General features: G+C 45.5%; 1 protein-coding gene across 3 annotated transcripts in view; it reads right to left on the reverse strand.

The window, feature by feature from the left end:
- ZNF318 (zinc finger protein 318) overlaps nt 1-23175 on the reverse strand; it is a 39890-nt gene extending 16715 nt beyond the window's left edge. For all 3 annotated transcript variants that reach the window (XM_054977019.1, XM_054977010.1, XM_054977000.1), the window contains exons 1-6: nt 22639-23175; nt 20780-20988; nt 6618-7230; nt 2457-3875; nt 893-992; nt 320-603 (exon numbers count right to left, since the gene is read on the reverse strand). In XM_054977019.1, the coding sequence (XP_054832994.1) occupies nt 320-603; nt 893-992; nt 2457-3875; nt 6618-7230; nt 20780-20988; nt 22639-22923 (2910 nt within the window). In that variant the 5' untranslated portion in view covers nt 22924-23175. The remainder of the gene's footprint in view (nt 1-319; nt 604-892; nt 993-2456; nt 3876-6617; nt 7231-20779; nt 20989-22638) is intronic.
- Between the last annotated feature and the right edge of the window lie 1430 nt (nt 23176-24605).

A 24605-nucleotide genomic window follows, 5' to 3' on the forward strand; every position in this document is an offset into this window, starting at 1 on the left:
CACAAAACATGAAAATACAAACTCATTGCAAAATTCTAAGTGCATCACTCATAGTCCTTTAAAAACTACTTAATGTATCTAATATACAGGACCTCCTCTGAAATGCTGCCACAGAATGCAGACAAATAATTCAAAGATCAGTCATCCATTAAAACATGGAAAACTCCCTTGAAAGAACAAAATTCTCCTGCAATGATCCATGCATGCAGAGCACAGGTGACAAAAATTAAGTAAAATGCTTATTACACTAGGAAGTGGGTGGCAACACCCTTTCTTCTCCAGTGAGAGCATCTGTTAATACCAACACCTAGAATTTTACCTTGTTTGAGCTGGAAGTTTTCTCCTGACTTTTGGCATTCTCTGACTTGTTTTTTTCTGTGGAATCTTTACTTTCTGCAGATGGCTTCCGGGATTTCTCAAATACATTAATCCCCAGGATCTGAGCAACCTTGTCAAGCTCAGACTGTTTCTTCTCTGCTGTTTCAGTCTCTATTTGCAGCTGAGTAATCTCCTTCACAATGTTCTCTTGTAGTCGATTTACTTCCACTAGCAGGGGGTCTTTATGACCATCCTTTTCCCTACGTTTCTTCCGCAACATCTCCCCTGAGCCAGGCAAAGTGGCAAAGTAGAAAGCACAAAAAAATCATATTAATTATTAAAGATACCTTTTGGCAATGGCCAAATACCAGAAACTGTGTTTGCATTACTGATTTTACAACTGACAGTAAGTTTGTCTAGGAACTATATTAATTAAGCCACTAGGATACTACCCTGGAATGTCCAGAACAGGAAAAGTATAAATATAATCCCACTTCTTCCAGCAGATATGCAATACTTAATATCACCACTAGAAAGCTTCTGGGGGGGGGGACCGAACAAGAAAAAGCAGTACCTTGCTGTTTAGAAAGTCTATCCAACTCTGTCCTCAGGTAGTGCAATTTCTTCTGTCGTGCTTCTTGTTCCATCTTCAGTTTCTCTCTTTCCTCTATTACCTAAAAAGGGTGTGAAGAAAAAGGTATTAACACTTTTCTCATTGACCACAGCTAACACAACTCTCTAAGAGCCATTGTTCCAACTTCCAAGACATCTTCCCCCAGTTATCCAAATAATAACTACTTGAACTCTAATCTGAAGTAAACATCTCTCATATAAGACATCAACTCATTTCTTCTGTGCTATAGCTGTGTCGATTTTTCAATTAAAATGGAAGTATAAAAAGGTCCTTCAATGTTAAACGATCTTCCCCTGGAAGCACTATAAACTACATAGAATCCTGAAGTATTTTACAATAAAAAAGAGAGGCATCTCTTCAAAGGCAGGGCGCAATCCATTACAGAATTAAAACTCACCTAAGACTACTGAAATCAATAGCTTTAAATGGCCATAATTCTGTCTTGGACTGTGTCCATAATCTATTGTAACATAAGAAAATGATTTTAAGCATTCTTTAGTCTGGACATTTCCTCATTTTCCTAGTATATCTAGATTAATAATAATAATAACATTCAATTTATATACCGCCCTTCAGGACAACTTAATGCCCACTCAGAGCGGTTTACAAAGTGTTATTATTACCCCACAACAATCACCCTGTGAGGTGGGTGAGGCTGAGAGAGCTCCAGAGAACTGTGACTCGCCCAAGGTCACCCAGCTGGCTTCGTGGAGGAGTGGGGAATCAAACCCGGCTCTCCAGATTAGAGTCCCGTGCTCTTAACCACTACACCAAACTGGATTTTTACCACCTCATGGATTAAATGTTTCTTTTCATTCCTGAAATCCTGTCCTTTAAAATCCGTTTATAAATTTATTCCACAGTATTCCAAAAAAAGTAAAACAGCTTCAATGATAAGAGGTGCAAAAAAAGTAAAACTGCTTCAGTGATAAGAGGTGCTATAGGCTGGATCCAAAGGATCAGCTTTGTTCATGTACCTCCCCTCCTCACCCCACCCTTCTCACTAAGATCCAACAAGTCAGGGAAGAGAGTGGAGTTCAATGAGGCACCTTTCAGAGGGATGAAGGAACTGGTGCATGATACACACGCAGAACTGAACTTCTCATCAAAGAAGGAATCTGTCTAATGCAAAATACAATTGTCTAATGCAAAATACAAACAAGCATATAATTATAAAGCTATGGATGTCTGGATGAATAATGCAGTATTAAATCAAGAAACATAATCCTAAACCAGGAATCAGTTCTGCAACTGATATGTGCTAATGTGAGCCAAGAAAATGATGTATTAAAAACTCTCAGAAGTATGCATATAAGGAGACAATCAAGTATTTATGTTTCACCAGCAATAACAGTTCTGGAAGCAAAAAGGTTGATTTATCAAAAAGGGGGAAATGATCCCAATTGAAAAATAGACACAGATATTCAGCACTCGTATCCCTTCAGATTACACTACTATATTTTAGTGTTTCCGGCAAATATAAATTCAAATTAAAGCAACCTACCTTTTGCTTCTGAGAAGCCCTATTTTTTTCATCAGACATTCTCTCTGTGGTACCTCTAAGAGAAGACTGAGAGAAATGAGGGAGCAATTTGGAGTAAGTAGGAGTGGTGGGGATCTGTACAAGCACAGACTCATCTCTCTTGATTTCAGGAATCCCCTTGCCTGTGGAAACAGTCTCAATAACTCTGAGGTTGGGACGTGTAGGATTTGACGGCACTGACAGTGAGACAAGCCCATGTACATCTGGAATTGCAGGATCAGACTGCCGAGGAGGAGCATACATGGGCCAGCCAGATGCTGCATATGCCATATAATGACCATAAGCATCATAGCCAGGAGGGGCCATTGTGGGAGTTGGATAGTTTTGGGGTAGCTGAGTTGCAGTGAATGGAGAAAAGCGTGATACTGAATACTGGGGAACTGGGGTGGGAGTAGGAGGTAAATTAGGAAGAGAAGGTGGTGCTGATGGGATTAGAGATACTGGGGGAACAGACCGCTCTGGTGTGCTGCCAGAATTACTGTGCCCCAGTGTTTTGCATTTAGAGTGTTCCAATTCTGAAGTGGAGGATAGCTCTTTGGATGGAAGAAAAGAACCAGAGGGTGACAAAGAGCGCTTCTGGTTTGACTCTGGAGAACGAGTATTGCTTCGACTGCGGCGCATCTCCCCAGAGTCGAGTTTACGAGAAACCACTGAACGACGATCAGGAGAACGTGATGGTTTTTTTCCATGGAGTCGTTCCTGTGTTCGAGCAGCAAGCTTGCCAATTTCGGCCACCCCAATGTCAAGACCAATAGTTTTGAGCAAATCATGGATCTTCTCATACTCTGGCCTGGATTCTTCCAAAGGGTCTGGTTTTACAGACTGAGTAGGAGAAGATGGAGAACTTGATTTCTGGCTTTCAGGTTCTTTACCACTCATTGTTAGCTTTTCAGTAGAAGGTAAGTTGATGTTAGAGTCATCCTCATCATCACCATAAAGAAATTTCTCTTCATCCTCTATATCAGGAAAGCTGCGCCTTCTCTTCTCTTGAGCACTGGTAGAGTCTGCCATCATTCCCAGAATGCGAGAAAAGCCACTCCCATCCTGACTGGCTCTTTCATGAGGAAGTAGAAAGTCATTCTGCCGGTCTGCAGACCCTGTGGCAGACTCCTGATAATCCTTTTGTCTCAAAAAACTCCCAAAGTTCTGTTCAGAGGGGAGAGTGTTTTGCTGTATGCCAGAAAATGGTCTCCAATCATGAAGACTGGCTTGAGAGTCCTTGTTTGTAGACTCTGCAACAGCGTTTTTGTTGAAACGTTTGAGGAAATTTTCCACTTCAGATGAAAAAGGAGCAGCGCTGCTACGCTGGGGCAAAGGAAGAGGATGTGAATGAAGAGGGAGTTCTTTGACAGAGGCAGAACTGCTAGAAAACACTTCAGGCTAAAAAAAGAAAAAAATGTCATTTCTTTCTACGTTCTATAAGGAGGCTAACCAACATTCAATCCACATAAAAGACAGTACTTTGATATTAAGGGATTACAGGCAATATTTTAGAAAATTACCACAAATCTGTACAAAAATGAAGGGGAGTCATTAGTTACCATGGCAACATCAATGCTTCCTCTATTCCTCTTTCTTTTAGAGGGGGAGCAAAGCAAGGGCTTTTTACTCTCAGTGACATCAGTACGGAGCCAATTATTTAGTGCCATCATATGACTATGTGAGATAATGCAATGTGGGTAAGTAAAATCACTGTAAGGAACAGCAAAGAAACTGAACAAAGCATTTGGGAAAACACAAACAAAGATACTGGGGACTAGGAGGAGGCTTGAATCCATGTAGGCAGCAGGATTTCCCAACAATGGAGTGCACTTTTTTGCCTCCCCCACTCCTGCCCAAAATGCTTCCTGAAATGCTCGTCCTTGAGACAGAAGCTGCAGCAGAAGGGTAGAGATGAGAAAGTTGCGCTCCGTGGGCAAAAACTTTCTGCCATGGAAGCACCGCACTGGATCCAAGACAGAATCGTGCAAACCCCCTTCCCCATAAAAACACACACACAAATTTTTGTGTTAGAAGCAAGCATTCTGCACAGCTCTAGTTCTCAGAACTACTTAAAGTTACAGATACCAGTATCAACTATTCAAACATTGGGGAGGACTGGCCAAAACAGGCTTGGAGGCAGCTTTCAGCCTGTCTCCCAAAGTATGACTGGCTTCAAAAGGTACTCCCAGGCTGCAGAAAAGGGGATAAAACTGTCAGCCTCAACTGGCACAATGCTCCAAGGAGGGAAATCTATGTTCAAGTACTTGCGTCAAGACTACGAGACAGTCTTTGTCAAGCTGCTAATTCTTGCATACATTCCTTGGAGAGGAATACTAAGGGTCTCATTCTGTGAGTACAGTTCAACAAATCATTCACTTTTGGTTACTTCCTAGTGGTCAACAATCTATTTAGCTGTCTTCTGATTATTTCCCATCTATCTGTGTTTCATTTATGTTAGGATTTATGCTTAAAGATCTTCTGGTGTCAACCAAATGCTTTTAAATCCTGCTTGTGTTGCTATGGAAGACACCAAGATCCAGACAGGTTTTGAAGGAGTACAGTAAATAGAAGGATGGGAGGAGAGGAGGGAATTCTGCCAATATGTCTTTGTTCTTACACTCATAGATACACATGAACTTCTACTGGGTCAGGATGTGAATGGGAAAGAAAGGGTTTCTTTTGAGAGGTTAGAAAACACCGGAAGTCAAACACTCTTGGTTCCTTTCAGCTGGCCCCCAGCAACAGAGGAAGGGGAGGCAAGGGTGGTTTATGCCAGCTATCACATCTGAACTACAAGTAGTGGTTCACAGTTTCTCCTATACATCAAAATTAAACCAGGGAAAGAAAAACCAGGGCTCAGCTCCATGCAGGGTTGCCAACCTCCAGGTGGTGGCTGGAGATCTCCCAGAATTACAACTGATCTCCAGGTGATGGAGATCAGTTCCCCTGGAGAAAATGGCTGCCTTGGAAGGTGGACACTATGGCATTATACCCAGCTGAGGACACTCCTCTCCCCAAACCCCACCCTCTCCAGGCCCCACACCCCAAATCTCCAAGAATTTCCCAAACTGGAGCTGACAAACCTAGCTCCACCCCTTCCCTCGACTGGTTGTGGGTAGAGCTTTCACATAAAGGGTCTACCCACAGCCATCCTGTGGTTTCCTTTTTTAAGTAAGAGCAAAGGATGTTTTCCCTTTGCTCCAGCTTAAAGGGAAAATTTCCAAGAGCCCACACCTGATGTTCAGAAAGTGCACACCATCTTGTGGAAGCTCCCCTGAAAGTGAGTGCTGCTGTGCTCTACTCTGGGTAGGAGTCACAGCATGCAGAAGCAGCCTTGGTTTACAGAAAGAGCACATTAGCTAGAGAATACCACCCCCCATTTCATTCATGCAATAACAAACCAAACTTTGCATTTTCATTTGAATCACACACTAAATCTAGAGACCCATCTCCAACATAAACAATGGTCACCCTCCAGAAAGGATCTCCTATTCTCAGGGCTTTTTTTCAGGGGGAATGCAGGGGAACGGAGTTCCGGAACCTCTTGAAAATGGTTACATGGCTGGTGGCCCCGCCCCCTGATCTCCAGACAAAGGGGAGTTTAGATTGACCTCCGCGGCACGGAGGGCAATCTAAACTCCCCTCTGTCTGGAGATCAGGGGGCGGGGCCACCAGCCATGTGACCATTTTCTCTGAGGGCAACCCACTGAGTTCCACCACCTCTTTTCCCAGAAAAAAAGTCCTGCCTATTCTTCTTTAGTAACTTTAAAAATACAGTAGCTGCCACTCAGATTCAACAGTACACTAAACTTTTCTAGCACTTTAACATGTGAGAATTAGTGTGCTTGAAGCTACATGTTCCATAAGCTGAACTAAACCTGGGCCCATCAGAAAATATTAACTTTCTTTTGCTCTAAATTAACCTCATAACAAATCAAATGGGAACCAAGATGCTAATTACACAATGATCCACACTAAATCAGTTCCATGAGAGATGCCTTGATGAAATATTATTTTGAAGGTACTTGTTCCACCATAGAGAAAAAAAGACCAAAACTAGAGTGAATAATTACTACTACTAAAGAGTATATGAGAAGCAGTAAAGTGTGATTGATAGGGGAGAGAGAGGGTGGGTCAAACCTGCACAGAGGAATCATCCACTCGTTTCTTCAGGATTGATTTTTTGGGCATAGCTGGTGCTTCATCAGGTCTATAAAGGTAACGTGGTTCAGAGGACTGCACAGGGTTAGTCAAGCCAGGGATCACATAGTCACTGTCAGGAAGATCTCGACTAGAATTTCTGCTCAGCTCCTCCTCTTCTCTTTTTCTCCTAGCACTTTCAAGCTCTCTGAAGTCTTCATCTAGATATGTTGGGCTTGGGCTTCTACTAAGGCTTCTTTTACGATAATTTCGTGTTCCTGGCAAGAAACTTTGATGCTCTATGTTCACAGCAAGCATTCTGTCCTCTCTGTCATATCGAGGGCGCTTTGGCTCTCGGCCTCTCTCCTCTGATTGATATGAGGACTTCCTAAGTAGTTCACCATCCCTGTCAGGTTCTCTTGATATATCCTGTAGATGTTCGTAGTTCGTGCTATAGTTTGACTGGTGAAGAAAGACATCCCTACTGCGATAGTCCTCATCATGTCTCGTACTGAAAGGACTAGGAGGGCTGTGCTCATGAGAAGAGTATCGCTCAAGGCTTTGAGGACGTGAAAGGCCTCTGCTAAATATTGGGCCTTCAGCCAAGTCATCCCTGATGAGAGAGACAAGTTAAAACAAAGTCAGAGACTTGGAACTCATGCTAGCATAAAATAATCTGCCAACCATCCAAAACCCAGCCATACTTCTTGCTTTGAACCCAGCAAAGCTTGTTCTGAGGATTTTGCATAATAAGCAATAACCCACCCTTCCCTGAAACACATCGAGTACGGGACCCTTCTGCAAGCAAGATTGAGCTGCCAAATCTAGGAGTAGACTCTTGGAACACGTAGGCATGCTGGCCTCTAGAATTATTTAAGAGTCAGCACAGATCCATCATCCAAGCTTCTAAAACTGCACCAAAATATCAGATGTATACTATGTTGTATTAACCATTTGGAACTAGAAAGCATTTATGTAAGGCCCCAAAGTTCAGAAGGACAAATGGATGCTCACAGCCCCTATCTCTCCCCCTTTCACAAATCTCGATATACAGAAACATCTTACATGAACAATAAGGCTTTCACACAAGTCCCTGAAAAGTCAATTGGACGGAATCACACTGGGTCAGTCTAAACAGACTAGCAGTCCAATCCTAAACAGAGTTACATCCTTGACTTCAACAGTCTTAAAAGGTTGTAACTCTGCTAAGGATTGCATTGTAAAACTTTCGAACTTTGAAGCATGTTTGAGGAAGTATTCTCCCAAGCAGCATAACTTAAATTGAAATGATTAATATTGCATATACAGAACTTCACTGTTTTACTCACTTTATTCCTGTACAACCTTTGAATTATCCTACCTTTGCATTATCCAAAACTCCAAATGGTAACTGTTGCTGGAAAATCCTCACAACTTCCATCCTAGCCAAGCCAGGATTCTCTTCAGCATTCAGCTTCCTTGAATCTTTACCTGCTGTTACTACCTCTCCTCCCATCATTTACATCACACATTTTACTTCAAGTAGATCCAAACACTATGCATTTTTTTAAAAAAAATCCAACAGCAGTCATTTCCTCAAAGATAGATATCATTTTTCATTGACTGCAAATAATCATGAAAATGTTGTATTTACATTATCATACTGCTCTATTTGCGGCACTATAAACACACCCACTCCTTATCTTGATTGAAACTTCTTCCAATTACTTTTATAATGTGCATTCAAGATAAATATTCTGCAATTTGGGAGATTTTCTAACTCAAACTGCAGCCCCTTTACTAGCCATTGCAAAAATTATTTTTTATAAATAAGTACATGAATGATTGAAGCCCTTTTATTTCCTAAGGGACCCTTGATCTCCAAAAGCTACTTTGGGGAGGGGGCTATAGAAGATGCAGAAAGGTCCGAAATAAGAGTTCTTCAAGTGGCACTCTGTTCATGGTTATGGGGCTCCCAAACAAAGTCAGGTTTCTGTCAGTCTTTTTAACATGAAATGCATTCCGAATATTTTTTTTAAACCACACTGATGGGCCATTATGATGAAAAAACAGATTTCTGATTAAATCATGCACACAGCTGTATCACAGGATTTAAAGTTTCTCAGCAGCACACTTTCTGGCATTTCCTTCTCATTCTTAAGAGTCAATGGCCCACTCTGAACATCAGGTCCAGACCTCAGGCACATGCACTCGTTTCCCCTTGCATGATTCCTTCAGTGACTTCCTGGTTTGGGAAAACCATATTTTGCTGTTATGTCCAAATGGACAAACCATGGTTTCCAATCCTGGCTTGGAAGGCATCATAAACCATACCTTGACAATATTGCTGTAGCAGATAGATAACTGTTTGCCAAATCAGGAAGTTAAAAGGAGGGACAGAGGCAAAGAATGGAGAAGTATATGAGCCCACAGCATATTCCCTTAACCAAAATCTTGGCTTCCAAGGTTTGGAAAGTTACATCTGAACTAAGCTAATAGGTATGATCCAACTAGCTTTTCTGCTGATGAAAAGGAGGAAGAGTCCTCTTTGTCTGCTCAAACAAACTATGCTGGAGATCATGGGACCTACATGTAGAAACATCAAGCTGGAAGAGGCTGTAGGAATGAGGAGAAGAATTGAATGAGACCGAGTGCAAAAGCCGAATGGATCCAATTCAATGTCTTTTGTAGAAGAAATGCTTAATAACATTTATTTTCTTCGGGGCTTGTTTAAATGGCCCCACCACTGCCCTTTAAACATCAAAACACACACCCACCTCCCTTGCAGTGGCTCTGGGCTGGCTCCTCTGCTGCCACTGCACCGCCGCCCGAGCCTGCAGGGTGGTGGGGAAGGCCGGAAGGCAGCGGCCATTTGATGGGTTTTGAAGCTGCCGGAGGCGGAGAAAGCCCTTCCTGCCCCTCAAATGGCCGCTGTGCTGTGGCTATTTAAGGGGCAGGAAGAGCTGGAGGCGGCAGCTCCGGCCTTCCCCACCACCCCACAGGCTCGGGTGGCGGCGGCAGAGGAGCCAGCTGGCTCCAGGCCACGCTGCCTTGTGCTGCTGCCGCCATCACTATAACAGCGGCAGCGACCCGCCGCCCAGTTGATGACCCTCCTGCCGCCAGGTAAGTGGGTGGGGGTTAGAGGGGTCTCCCCAGGGTTGGGTGGGGGGTGGAGGGGTCTCCCCAGAGGGGTGGGGGGTAGAGAGGTTGCCCCAGGGAGGGTGGTGGGTGGTGGTAAGGAGTTTCCTCCCCTTGCTTCAGTATGCTCCGAATTTTCACGGAGCATACCAAAGCGATTCCTGAACCCCGAATCCGAAGCGGCTTGCTGCTTCGGATTTGGGGGTATTCCAAATCAGTTTCCATCGCCCCACCCACGCACAGCCCTAGTTGGAATAATTTCCCACTAATTCCTCCTTCCTGCTGCAGAATCCCCAATTTGCCTCTTGTCCCGTTTCCCAGAAGCTATCATGGAAATTGCCGAATGGCAGTGGGAGGCAGGAATGTTTTGCTTCACTGAAAGAAGTGCCTTGCATGAATAGAAAATTTAGTCTGGCTCTCCAACCCATCACAATCACCAAGCTAAGGTCCTTTCTAATACTATTTTCAATGATATCTCAATGCACCTAACATTTAAAAAACAATATGAAGCAAAACAAAAATACAATCTCCTTTTCAGCTTTCAAGAAAATGGTAAAACTATACTATAAACACATAACGTAAGGTAAGGTTGAATATTGGGGTCATAGTTCTTATGACCAGAACTATGGAAGCAGCTCACAGGATCGAACCATAAGATCTCACTGCACTTTCCTCCCCTCCACCCACATACACACCCTTGAACAGCAGAGGCTGCTGCCTTTTAGGAATATGTATATTGATTTTTCTAACGGAAAAATTGGAAATTGTAATGAATACAGAAAAACACATACGAAATATTCTTTTAGAATCAGTGAAATGCTTCTAAAAACAAGGTAGGCATGCTGGAGACATATACAGCTCTTAAATACAAGCTGCATTTCTGCACCTAGGATACATAATTTTCATGAGGGAGGCATTCAGGGCTTTCATTGCTTTTCAACTGCTGCATGCCTTCTGCTGTCCTTTTGACCTGACTCTTCCCTTGCGGTAGATCTTATCACCTCTTCCTCAAACCTCTGTGACACATATAGCCACAGACTGGATAACAGTAGTTTATTTCCCTATCTTGCTGGAGGAAAAATAGAACATAACAAGGTAGGATAGAAATTCCATCAAATCTTCAGAGGAAACTCTGAAAGTTTCATTGAGAACTGAGTTCTCTCTAACCAGTTAGGAAAAATTAAGGTACATGTGCTAAAGTAGCACATGTAGTCTTCTCTCAAGTATTGGATGTATTTGCAATTTTGCTTATAGGAAACTAAGGCATTTATAACTTTTAAACTCCATAAATATGTCAACTATTTCAATTTTATATCCAACATTACAAATGATGCATTTTATATTACCAAGGTTGTCCGCCGCCTTATTGTGTCAAGTTGTTTCTGCTGCTATTGATTGCCGCCATCTGAATGTATGAATATTATGAATATTCACAGATAATATATGCGAATACATTATATTATATTTTTAAATAATCTATGTATGGTTTTAATGGTATAAATTAATTTTAATGTGTTTTAATATGTTGTAATCCGCCCTGAGTCCTTCGTGGGGAGGGCGGAATAGAAATCCAAATAAAATAAAAATAAAATAAATAAATATTGCTCAAGCAAATTAAAGTTCAATAGATTAGGTACTGCATATATTTCAGTTTTCACAAATTTTTCTTTCTACACGCGCGCGCATGCACATTGTGCTACAACAGAAAAACACGTGTCCCCCCACCCCATGGCTTCAAAATGTCCATACATTTTATATCTGTAGTAGGGTTAAACTGCATGGATATGCCCATTTTCATTAGACCCAGGTCTTTGATTCGCCTACAGACTGTACCACTCTCCACTGCTTCAGATGAAATGGGTTTACAAGATCAGGTTATCAATTTGAAATGCTGCATATCAGAATCCTTTTACAACAAAAGTATTATAATTAGTCTCAGACTGAGGCTAATTACAACTTTTTAAGCAAACATGCAGAAGTATGTCTACCTGGCTCTTAAATTTAACCTAGTATTGCTGTTGCTTTTCATATCTCTAACATATTCTCACTTCTCCTTTTATATTTTAAAGTAAAAATGAAAGTATCAACAAAAGAAAGTAAGTGAAGGTGATTTTCTGTTGAAACAATTCTCTGAGGAAAAAGATTCATTTTAGACTGTGAAATAACCACGATGTGCTCTGTTTCTTATAATACCGTACTAAAGGCAGATAGCCAGATACCACCCTTGCAGTGAAAACAGAACCACTGAGAACTTTTACCATTTAAGGGGAAAACACAATTATGTCACCAAGTACATTTTACTCAGTCTACTCTTTCTTAAATATAGCCTTTTCATATGCATTTACATTTCAACCAACTTTAAACAGAAATATGCTCCCAACAAAGATCTGCAGACATAGTTCCTAAAAATAGATCATAAAAATAAGATGTTTACATTACCTAACTTAAATTTAAATCTTAACTACATTTACTACACCCATGCATACTTTTAAATCCTAAAGAGCTGGTAAACATTCAGACAACAGGAAATTTGCAAAAAGGTGTTTGATTCTAGCCCTGAGAATATTTTTCAAAAACATGTGGTTTCAGTTCCACATCTGTGTTCACTACTTACTTTATAGATAAAATGAGAGTGAAAATACACCACAGTAGTACTATAGTTAAAAACTAAAAATGGTTCCAACTTGGGAAGGAGGAACTGAATTTTTTGTTCACCTTCCACCAACATTTGTACACAAGAGATTCTTTGAACTAACATGTGTACATATTCAGTACCATTGGTCAAATTTAGATTTTTATCTTCAATCAAAACAGGGTTTCTCACCTGTAACTGTTGTTCGTCGAGTATCTTCTGTGCAGACACACACTGGGACTGCGCAGGCGCAGGCCAGCCGCAGAGAGATTATCCTAGCTTTTAGAGTTGTTAAAGGGGACGCCCAGCTCCACCGCGCATGTGCGGTAGCATTCCCGCCAAAAACACAGCCATTAGAGCCATTCCCTCAGTCCAACTGAGCTGCCGGAGAGCAAAGTATATAGAAAAACAGCACTCACAGCGGGGCAGGAGGGAGGGAATGCATGTCTGCACAGAAGATACTCGACGAACAACAGTTACAGGTGAGAAACCCTGTTTTTCGTCGTCGTTCTTCTGTGCAGCCCCACATTGGGAGTATAGCGAGCTACTCACCAATGGGGGCGGGTGTGAGTGATCAGTGGAATAAGGAATGCAGGGCAGCCGTGCCAACAGCTGATTCTCGTCTCACATTCACGTCCACAGAGTAGTGTTTGATGAAGATGTCTGGCATAGACCAAGTTGCTGCCTGGCAGACATCCTGTAGAGGTACCCCACGGAGAAAGGCGGCAGAAGCGGCTTGAGCCCGAGTGGAATGGGCAGTCAATGAAAAAGGGCACTGCACTCCAGCTTGGTGGTAACAAAGTTTAATTGCAGACACTATCCAACGTGAGATGGACTGGGCAGAAGCAGCAAGTCCTTTACGTGAGCCAGAGTAACAAAGGAACAGTGAGGATGACTTTCTAAAACTCTTGGTCCCATGCAAATAGTACAATAAAGCACGTTTCAAATCTAATGTATGCAATGCTTGTTCCCCTGGGGAAGAGGGTGTTGGGGAAAAGGAAGGAAGGACCACCTTTTGTTGCAAGTGAAACTTAGACACCACCTTAGGTTGGAATTCAATACTGGTGTGGAGTACAACCTTCTCAGGGAAAAACTGCAAAAATGGGGGGTCAATGCGGAAGGCGGAGAGTTCCCCAACCCATCTAGAAGACGTGAGCGCAACCAGAAAGGCCACCTTCTGTGTCAGCAAGGGCAAGGGGCAGATCGCCAGCGGCTCAAAGGGCTGGAGCATCAGCTGGGAAAGGACCAAGGGCATTGAAGAACAGGTGGAGCCCTAGGCAGAAAAGACTTAAACAGACCCTTCAAAAACTGTTTTGAAAGCCAGTGGGCGAAAACAGTTTTCCCCTCAATCTGTTCGTGGAAAGCAGAGATCGCAGCCATATGCACCTTCACGCTGCTAAAGGAAAGGCCTTTGGAATGCAGACCCAGGAGGTAGTCCAAAATCAGGGGCAAGGGACAGACAAAGGGGGAAATCCCTTTAGGGGCTAACCAGTGGGAGAAACGAGACCACTTCTGATAGTAGGACACCCTGGTGGACAGCTTCCGGGCATTCAGAATGATCCGGAGGACCCCAGAAGACAAGGCTACTATGGGGGGTGCAGGAGCCAGGCAGCCAGCTTCAGAACATCTACATCGTGGTGCCAGATCCCGTCCCTGACTAACAGGTCCGGAACAGGTGGCAGCGGCAGGCATCATCCCTGGGAGAGGGAGAGCAACAGGAGAAACCATTCTTGGCGGGGCCAGCGTGGGGCTACCAGGATGCAGTGGGTCTTGAAGGCTCAGATCCTGCAGAGAACTCTGTGCAGGAGAGGGGTAGGCGGGAAGGCGCAGAAGAACCCTGGGGTCCAGGGAATCTTGAATGCGTCCCCCAGGGATCGAGGGTCTAACCCGGCCCGGGAACAGAACATGGGAGCTCTCCTGTTGGTGGCCATTGCAAAGAGATTGGCCTGCGGACACCCCCACTGGTGGAAAATCGGTAGGAGGTAGGCAGGGTTGAGGGACCATTCGTGCTGGGGCAGGAACACTCTGCTGAGCGTATCCGCCAAGGTGTTGAACTCCCCCGCTATGTGTATGGCCCGTGGCAGGACATTGTTGTCTATGGCCCAGTTCCAGAGAGCTGTGGCTTCTGCGCAGAGCTTGAGCGAGACTGTTCCTCCCTGCTTGTTCAGGTAGTAACAGGCTGTCGTGTTGTCCGAAAGGACTTGAACCCGTCTGTTGCGAAGCACATCTGTAAAAGAAGCAAGGGAGTAACGGATCGCTCAAAGTTCTAACACATTAATGTTAGCTTCAGCTGTTGACCAAGTGTCCTGGGCTGTCAAGGTGCCACAGCGCCCTCCCCAGCCTAAGGTAGAGGCGTCAGTAGAGACAGTGACATCAGCCACAAAGGCACCAAATGGACAACCTGCAGACAAATTCTGGGGGATTGTCCACCAGTCCAGGGACCTAAGGACCGGCCTGGGAATAGAGAACCTTTGATGTTGGCTCATCGTCAAATGGTCGAACTTACGGACAAACCAATTTTGCAAAGGCCTCATAAGCAACTTTGCAAAAAACACCATAGCAGTAGTAGAGGCCATGAGACCAAGTAAGGTCTGGACCATAAGGGCTGTTTGGTAGCGGTTAGAAATAAAAAGGCGCGCCAGGGAGACTAACCTGCGCAGCCTATCAGGGGGTAAATACGCTCTCCCTGAGGGGGAGTCAAAGCGGACCCCAATGAACAGTATGGCTGTGACAGGAGAAAGAACAGACTTGTCAAAATTAACCAGGAGGCCCAATCTAGAGAGCAACGACATGGTGAGGGCAAGGTGATCCCTAAGGGAATCTGCAGACGGCCCCACCAGGAGCCAGTCATCCAGATAAGGGTAGATGACACAACCCATTGACCTCAGAAACGCCACCACAGCTGACATACATTTTGTAAACACGGGGGGCCGAAGCCAACCCGAAGGGCAAAACTGTATACTCAAACACTGTATCTCCACAAAGAAAGCGGAGGTACTTCCTATGCCCCTCATGGATGGACACATGGAAATAGGCATCCTTCAAGTCGATGATGGCGAGCCAGACGCCCACTTCCAGGAGCTCTATCACCTTTGCCAAGGTCAGCATTCGGAATTTCTGGACCTTAATGTAGGCATTGAGATCCCTAAGGTCTAATATGGGCCGAGAGCCTCCATCTTTTTTGTCAACCAGAAAGTATCTGGAGTAGAATCCATAAGGAGACTCTGAGAGATTAACTTTACGAACAGCACCTTTGTTAAGTAACTCAACAACATTATTATGCAGAACATCAGAACAGGGTTTAGATGAACGTGGAGGGAGAGAAAGAGGGGGGGTTTCAACAAACAACAACTTGTAACCATGGGCCACGATTGCAAGGACCCAAGAGTCATCAGTAATACATTGCCAAAGGGGCAGAAAAGGACGAAGCCTGTCCATAAACGGAGGAAGCTGAACAGTGTCCTGAGGGACCCACTGTGTAGCGTCCCTGTCTAGTCAGAACAGTGACTTTTGTCCTGAAGCCGGGGCCTTCGGAGAAGCAGGCCGATTCCGTTTCCCTCTAGATCGGGAAGACCTCTTAGACGCATGCCTTTGTGGGGCTGAGTAAGACCGCTGACCGTAGGGCTGATGGTAGGGGAATCGCCCTTGACGTTGGTGGTATGGTTGGTATGGGGGCTGGTAAGGATGGAACCGAGTGGAACGGTACCTCGGAACGTAAGGTTGCTGGGACGCGATCACTCCCAGGGACTTTGCAGTTTGATGATTTTTTCTCATGTGAGAAAGGGAGTCATCCATTTTCTCAGAGAACAGGAGGGCACCTTCGAAGGGGAAATCTTCGATTTTCGCTCGTTTATCAAGGGGTAGAGCAGTAGAACGCAGCCAAGCGTGCTGTCTGAGAACCACGGAAGAGGCCATGGAACAGGCAGAGCAATCAGCAGCATCCTTCCCAGCAGTCATCTGCTGCTTGGCCAGCTTAAAGGCTTCCGCTTGCAATGCCTTGATCTGCCCGAGGGCAACAGTCCTTGGGCAGATCAGGAAGGCAGGAAGACAGCCGCTTCCACATGAACAGATTATACGAGCCCATGATAGCTTGAAAATGGACTATACGGAAACTGAGGGATGCCGAAGAATAGACCTTGTGGCCGAAGGTGTCAAGCTTGCAGCCTTCTCGATCAGCTGGAGCTGACAAGGAACTGCCTCAGAACCGAGAGTGTACTTCCTCGGCCACCAGAGAGGAAGGCTTGGGGTGGCTGAAGAGGAAGGGACAGTCGTCTTGTTTGAGCCGGTAATATTAGTCAATCTTCCGTGCGGTCGCCAGAACTGAAGATGGGGTTTGCCACAAGGAATGTGCGTTATCCATCAAATCCTCCACCAGAGGAAACGCCACCAAGGCTGGGGAGCTGGAATACAGGGCCTCCAAGATCTTACTCTTCGGCTTGTTAGTGGAAGTTGAGATATCAATTTCCAAGGCATTCACCATGCGGACCATCTGCTCCGCAAACATTCTATAGTCCTCATTAGGGGAAGAGGAGCAAGTTTCCCCCACGGATTCCTCCGGGGATGGATCAGAGGCTAAATCGGAGGGAAAATCCGATGGAGATGCGAGACCTTCCTCGTCATCGGAACCGGAAAACTCCGGAGGCGGAGGCAACGGAACCGAGGCAGGCAGCATGGTTAGAACTGATGAAAAGGCCGGATGCGTGGCCGGGGGATGAGACACCCCCTGCGAGGTGGAAGGATACAGAGGCACCATTGAAGGGTAGGCAGGCATGGCCGGTTGAGTCGGAACCGAAGAGCTCGGAGGAGCGGTGCATTGAAGGAGGGCTGCTGACGACTGTACCCAAGAGATGAAGTCTTTCCACGTTGCCAGGTTCCTGACGCCAGGAACAGGTTGCCATGGCGGAAGGGGAGCGGGAGGTGCCTGCGAAGGCCACTGCATCGGTGCGGAACGATGAGAAGGAGGATCCCTGGACGGAACCGAGGGCTGAGACGGAACCGGCAACTCAGGTGGAGCGGAAGCGGAAGGCAAGGAATGCTCAAAAACCATGTACGGTTCCAAGAGGCTCGGCATGGCCACATACTCATCCATCCCGACAGGAGGTGGAGTGCAGGGAGGAGATGGAGTACGGAGGAATTCTTCAGCCTCCTCCTCAATGACAACAGGCGCAGGGGATGAACGACCCCGGCTAAGAGTGGCCGCAGAGGCAGCACACTTCCGATGCTTCGACTTAGATTTGGTCTTTTTAGGCGGGGGCTCCGAAGCAGCCCTAACAGCCTCTGATGGCAGGGAGGAAGACCGGCTCTTTGCCGGAACCACAGGCTCACCCGACGCGGGCTCAGAGCCTGAGGGATCCCTCGGAACGGAAGGGTCAGCCGGATCCGGGGACTGGACCGGATCCGAGGGCTGCTGAACGGCCAGAGACGGGGAAGGGACAGCCAAGCGAGACTTCTTACCAGTCTGTGTTACCGACGGCTTGGGAGGGAGGAGATTCAACTCCCACAGCAAAGCCCTCAATCTGGCCTTTCTACCATTTCTCGCCTTCGGCGTGAAGGATTGGCAGATGGCACAGCACTCAACAACATGGGCTTCACCCAAACAGAACAGGCAAAGATCATGACCGTCCGACTGGGTCATTTTCATACCGCAGCGCTGGCATTTCTTAAACAGCGATGTCTGGGACATCGTGAGGCAGAATATATTCTAAAATGTTAAATAAAATATATCCTGAGCCGTGAATGAAGAAATAACGATCGACAGTGAAAGCACTTAGAACCACTAGGAGAAGAACCTCTCTCGATGGCGGCGAAAAAGGAACTGAGGGAATGGCGGGGACACTCGCTCTAACGGCTGCGTTTTTGGCGGGAATGCTACCGCGCATGCGCGGTGGAGCTGAGCATCCCCTTTAACAACTCTAAAAGCTAGGATAATCTCTCCACGGCTGGCCTGCGCTTGCGCAGTCCCAATGTGGGACTGCACAGAAGAACGACGACGAACTGTCTTTAAATCCTATTACTAGCTCTAGTTCAAGGAATACTCAGCTTACTGTCCCCTCTCATTTCCCACATGTAGGAGGAGCAACAGCAAAGTCATGTGATTCATCAAGGGCAAAAAAGATGGACAAGTTGTCTACAGCCCTCTTCTCACTACAAACACACACATGCAGCCCTAACTGGGGGAGGTGATTTTCTAGTAGTTCCCTTCCTAGTACAATGCTCAGTCACAGTCCTTGGAATTTCATAAAGTTATTTTTGCCACTTGTCAACCTTGCTGAAAGCTTGTATGAGGGCTTACACATTATGCTGAATTAGCTGTCTCTGAACTATATTTCCCCCTGTCCTAGAGATAAAATATTTTGCATTAGCTGTTTACGTGTCCTCTGAATGTTCAGACAAGCTGGAAGAAACTACTCTTCACATTTGATAGAAATACCCCTGTATTGCCAACACAGCTTCAGAATACACACTTCTGGTGGGGAGACTTACCCTGTAATACTGAGAACTGTAACAGAAATGTTATGTTCATTATTCAAACTTATTACTCCGATCAAATGGAATTTTTTAAAAATGAAGTTCAAATTCTAACAAAGGATCACTGGGACTTAACACAAGCTGCTACCTTCTAGGTTATTTGAAGTTTGCTTTGCACTTTGCATTTTATTCCTCCTCTGCTAAATATACTCTGGTTTTACTTTTAAAATAGATGAAAAATTTGAGAAAGTTCACAACAAAACAGTAGTACAAAATGGATGGCTGTGTAAAACATGTATGAAGGAACAGCAAATGGTGCAAAAGAAAAAATTCTTTAATTATAAGTGACCCCTATGCATTTCGTATCAGCTTCATCAGGAAGATCTTCAGAATTCCTTTTAACGTCTATTCCACAGGTGCACTTATTGCAGAGTGAGTTCCTTTCTGTGCAAAACATATCACAGATAGGACACATAAAAGATGGTATGCCAATTAAAGCAAGGACAACAATAATATGCAGGATAAAAACAGGACAACTGTGTTTTAATCCGAGAAACTGCCAGGTTAGAGTTGAATTATACTAAAATGTTGTATCAAAATCTGTTGTGATTTCCCCCAGAGATGTTAGTGATTCAGCTACAAAAGACAGTTCACCACTATTACAGATTGGTATTGCTAGTATCTCTCTACAGTAGAGATGGGCATAAAACGAACCACAGAACAAAATTCCGTATGGAATGGCTGGTTCGTTTGCACCAAAACACGTGTTCCATGGGAAAGCGTCTTTACAGTACAAATGAATTTTTCCAGCCGTTCTGTGGCTGACTCGGAGTTTCACAGACCCCTGCACTGGATCTGTGAAACTGACAGCCCCTGCGCAGGAGAAAGGGGCTGTCAGTTTCACAGACCCCGCACTGAGTTCAGGATGGGCTGAAACCGGCGCAGAGTCTGTGAAACTGACCGCCTCTTTTCCTGCTGCCCGGCCTGTCAGTTTCACAGACCCCATGCTGGAACTGGTGCGGGGTCTGTAAAAGCCCAGGCAGCAGGAAAAGAGGCTGTTGGTTTTACAGACCCCGCACCGGTTCCAGTGCGGGGTCTATGAAACTGACAGCCCTTTCTCCTGCAGCTCTGGAAGCAGGCGAAAGAAGCTGTCAGTTTCACAGACCCTGTGCTGGAACCGGTGCGGGGTCTGTGAAACTGATAGCCCCTTTCTCTTGCTGCCTGGGCTGTCAGTTTGACAGACCCCACATCGGTTCCAGCATGGGGGTCTGTGAAACTGACAGCCAGGGCAGCAGGAAAAGAGGCTGTCAGTTTCACAGACCCCGCGCTGGTTTCAGCAGCCGGTACAGGGCAGTTGAAATGCCACGAACCACGAACTGGGAAAAGGTCGGAAGTTCGTGGTTCCGTGGAATGCTACAAACCACGAATCATGTGGTTTGGGGGTTTTTTGGTTCGTGCCCATGTCTACTCTAGAGTAAAAGGCTACTTAACACCATTTTTTTAAAAAAAAAACCTCTTCAGAAAAGTGATGTTAACCTAGTGAGAATCCTTCTTAGTGTTCAGCCTGATCAGCTGAATAAAATGACATAGCTTCTTCAAGCTGACCAACTTTCTAGTATATACTGATGGCATTAAGATTTTATTTTTAAGGATTGTTAGATACCTTTATCTATTTTTATTACCATACTTATATTACCATCCTTCTCAATCTAGAATTTTAGTTTCTTACATTAAAATATATACTTGATATCTCTTTATTTGGGGATACCAGTTTGAACCTGAAATGGAAAACAGCTAAAAAACAAGAGTCAGGATTCCAGATATACAGCCCAAGTTAAATAAAGCCCAGTCCTTTAACATTTTACACTCCTAAAGAAAGGCTATGGTTATTTATACAACCTACTAGATGAGAACCGAGAAATAATTCTGAAAGGCTGGTCTTTACCTATCTCCATCACTTGAGCTATCAACTGGTGAGCCAAGTCTATCAGATAGTCTCCTTCGCTCTGGAGTGTCAATGCCATAGTGGTCATTGCCAACTGTGATCCGTAAACTCTGTTCCACTGAAGATTCAGAGTGTCGACTTGGAGAGTGCCGGCCTGGAGAGCGTGAACGCCGGCTCGGAGAGCGTGAACGCCGGCTCGGAGAGCGTCTCTGCAACAAGAGAAAAATGTAACTCCATCTTACATAAGATTCTTGAGTAATAGCCCTCAGAAAATCTGCATAATTGTCTAATAAATTACATTTTTTATAGATGATAAATACCATCCAAAGAAAATAGCAGTTATACAACCTTAGTGTACAGATTTCACTACAATCAGTGCCAACTTGGATTATAAAAGACCCATCTGGCATGCACAATCTGTACTGAAGACTTCTAGAACAAGCATACACAAGCAATATAACCACAACTGAAACTGTTGTGGATCCCCCCCAACTGCCACCTTCCAGCTGAGTTTAAAGGGACCTGCTGCTTAAACTGGCAGGGGTGGGGTGAGGGGTGGGGGTGCTGGGAGAAAACCCAGCCCCCTGAATCACTTTGGAATGCTCCGAATCATTACAGAGCATTCCAAAGCGATTCAAACATTTGAATCCAAAGGGGTTTGGGTGTTTCCAAATGTTTTTCAGGGTGCACACCCCTAGTCCAAAGCTGACTGGCTCAAAACTCTGGGTGACTTTTTTTTTTGCACAGCTGGGGGTGAGCTTTACTGCTTCAGAAGAAAAAACATTACCAAGGATTGAAAAGCTTGAGTTTTCTGCTTCCAATTATTCATAAGCAGTTGCATAGCAGCTAGACTTTCAGGGTGCTGGGAGCAAGAGAAAAAATGGCTGAACAAGTACAAGCTCTGCCACATAATAAAAATTCACTCTTTACAATTCACTAACTGCCACCTATATAAGTTTGCAATTTCAAGCTAAACTGGATGCTAATAGTTCATGGACACCTGCACCCTTGGGTTAGGGTGAGCACAGCTCAATTAATTCATTTGTGGCTCTGTTTTTAACTATTTTAATTTGAACAAAAAAGGTCATTATAGTTTTGCAGGTACTATTAACATTTAGGCAGGGCATCTATATGCAGGTATCTGTCAAGCTTTCCATAAGGTCTGTACATCTCTAGCCAAGAAAGCTTGAACAAGAGGGACAGATATTTGCTCATCCTTAGCTGGGAGCTACTGTAAAGATCCGGGCTGTGTCACAGTCAACATTTATCCACAGATTGTTTCAGGTGGGTGGCCGTGTTGGCCTGCAGCAGAACAGGAAGATTCGAGACCAGTAGCACCTTGAAGACCCAACAAAGGTATGAGCTTAGGGTGTGCATAACGCAAACGCCCCCAGGTTAGGATATGAGCTTTCGAGACTTAACCCTCCCGATAAATATCGTAAAATTTTGTTGGTCTTCAAGGTGCTACTGGACTCAAATTGTGCTGTTCAACGTTTATACTTTTTTGATATTCATACTACATAAATAGTCCACACTATCAAGAATGCCGTTCTGGCTACACCACCCATATCCCCGGCGCTTCTCTTTCAGGAATCACCCCTACAATCGAAGGTCGCGTAAACGTAGCGCTCTTTTGCCTCCCTCCCTGACCACGGGTCAAAGGGGCGAGCTTTGGGGGGAGAGGGGCGTGACAGCGACAAGGTTGTGTTTTCGCCAGCAGTTGCTCAGGGCTGCCAGAAACTGCGCAGACCTACCCCGGCCGGGGGAGGGGGTCTCCTGAAAGAGGCAGCGGAAGCTCCGCTTCAGAGACAAGGGCGGGGGGAGAAGGGTAACCGAGGCCGGATCTTCGGAGATCTTACCCGGCTCAGGCTGCCGTCCCGCTGCTCGGACCCGCGGCGGGTCCGGCTGCCCCCGGACGGGGAGCGCACCCTACTCGTGCGGCGCGGGGAGGGCGAGCGGCGAGAGGAGCGGCTGCTGGACGGCGAGCGGCGGCGGCGGCCCCGGGGAGAGGGCGAGCGCGAGCGGCGCGGGCTGCGGCCTCGAGTCGAGGCGCCCGAACGGGAACTCCGAGAGCCCGAGCTGCTGCTCTCCTTGGACCGGCTGGAGGACGACAGGCTGGAGCGGCTGCTGCTGGGGCGGAACATGGCGAAGATAGCGGCGGAGGCCGCATTCGCCGCCTCCACAGTACCGACCTCCCCCAGCCCCAACGTCTCAGTGCCTGCGCATGCGCGCACGACGCAAGCGCCCCAAAGCAGGGATGGGAGGAGGGATGGAGAGACCGCCAAACAAAATGGCGGAGACGGACTGTGGGTCACGTGGTAGGAGAGCGGCGAGGCTGGAAGGGAAGCGGCTAAGAGCCTGAGTCACGCTCCGCTTTTCTCATAGGAGCTTCTTGCGCCGGAACTGTGAAGCGCTCGCGTTCTGTTGAGCTTCGGACTGAGATTTTGAGAGGACAATAGAAGTAGGGGGTGGAAGTTGGGTGTACTGTGTTTCCAGTTTCGGAGCTTATATGACTGACTGTAAAATTGCTTCTGGAGATTTAGACTTGCGGTTAGCGAAATTACCTGTATTCATTCCTGTCCGGCAGCTTCGCATGTGTTCTCTTGTAACGGAGCACTGTGCATGCGAGGCAGTTTTTCGCAGAGGGCTCGTCGCGGGATTCGTAGTAGCAGCAAACCAGAGGCTTGTGGCATTTTTTTGTTGTGCCATAAGTTTCCCTAGAACTAAAGTTATTGAAACCTTTATCAGAGAATTGCTTTAAATGACTCTCAGCCAAGAGAAGATTCCGGAATGAAATATAAGGAGGGAGAATATCATGATGTCTCTCAAGTTACTTAGTTTCAGCTCACACTCCAAAGTGTCAAATTGAAGTAACACTCCAACATTACGAAAAAGGAGGTGCTGATAGCCAAAAGTGTAGGACGTTTCCAGACTTTTATAATTTCTACACACATTATCTTGTGTGTGCACATAAATTCAGTAACACTTTGGTTACTAGTGACCACTTTACCCAGCACACCCCAGAACCAGTGTAGTATAGTGTCAAACTAGTTTTGAATTCCTGTGTGTGTGTGTGTGTGTGTGTGTAGTGTCCCAGCCAACTTATAGTGACCCCTGCTGGGGTTTTAAACTGCCATAGCAGCTCACTAGGTGACTTTGGGCCAATTACATACTCTCAGCTTAACCTACTTGCAGGGTTGTTATGAAGATAAATGCAGAAGTGAATAATGATCTATACTCATTAGGGGAAAGGTAAAGGGCCTTCTCACAACTCAAGAGTAGCCGGGAAGTTGGCTCTCTACCTTGACATGCCTGATCTGGCCACTTGAATTCATGGCACAGTAACATCTAGACTAGACTACTGTAATGCACTGTACATGGGAATCCCCTCAAAGCTGACTCGGAGACTCCAGCTCGTGCAAAATGGCACAGCTGATTTCCTCTCAGGAGCTAGACAGAACATACATATCATTTCCATTCTGCAGTCACTCCATTGGCTTCTCATCATTTACACGGCTCAGTTCAAAGCCCATCGTAGTCTTGGTGCCTCATATCTGTGCTGCCACCTTTCCCCCTACGTTCTGCTACAGCAGTCATATGGACAGGGCCTTCTGCAAATACTGCCCAGTAGCTGGGCAAAATCAACAGCTGCTTTCTCTGTAGTAGCCTCTACCTTATGGAATGGCCTGCCTCAGGGTCCGGAAAGTTCCCACTCTCGCTTTCCACAAACTGCAAAACTGAATTATTCTGGAGGGCTCTACTCAGATTATGTAAGTGTCGTATGAAGTAGCTCAGAAAGATGTATTGGTAGGGGTAGGAACTATAT

Source organism: Eublepharis macularius, chromosome 1 (genome assembly GCF_028583425.1).
Source record: "Eublepharis macularius isolate TG4126 chromosome 1, MPM_Emac_v1.0, whole genome shotgun sequence".
Taxonomy (NCBI): Eukaryota; Metazoa; Chordata; class Lepidosauria; order Squamata; family Eublepharidae; genus Eublepharis; species Eublepharis macularius.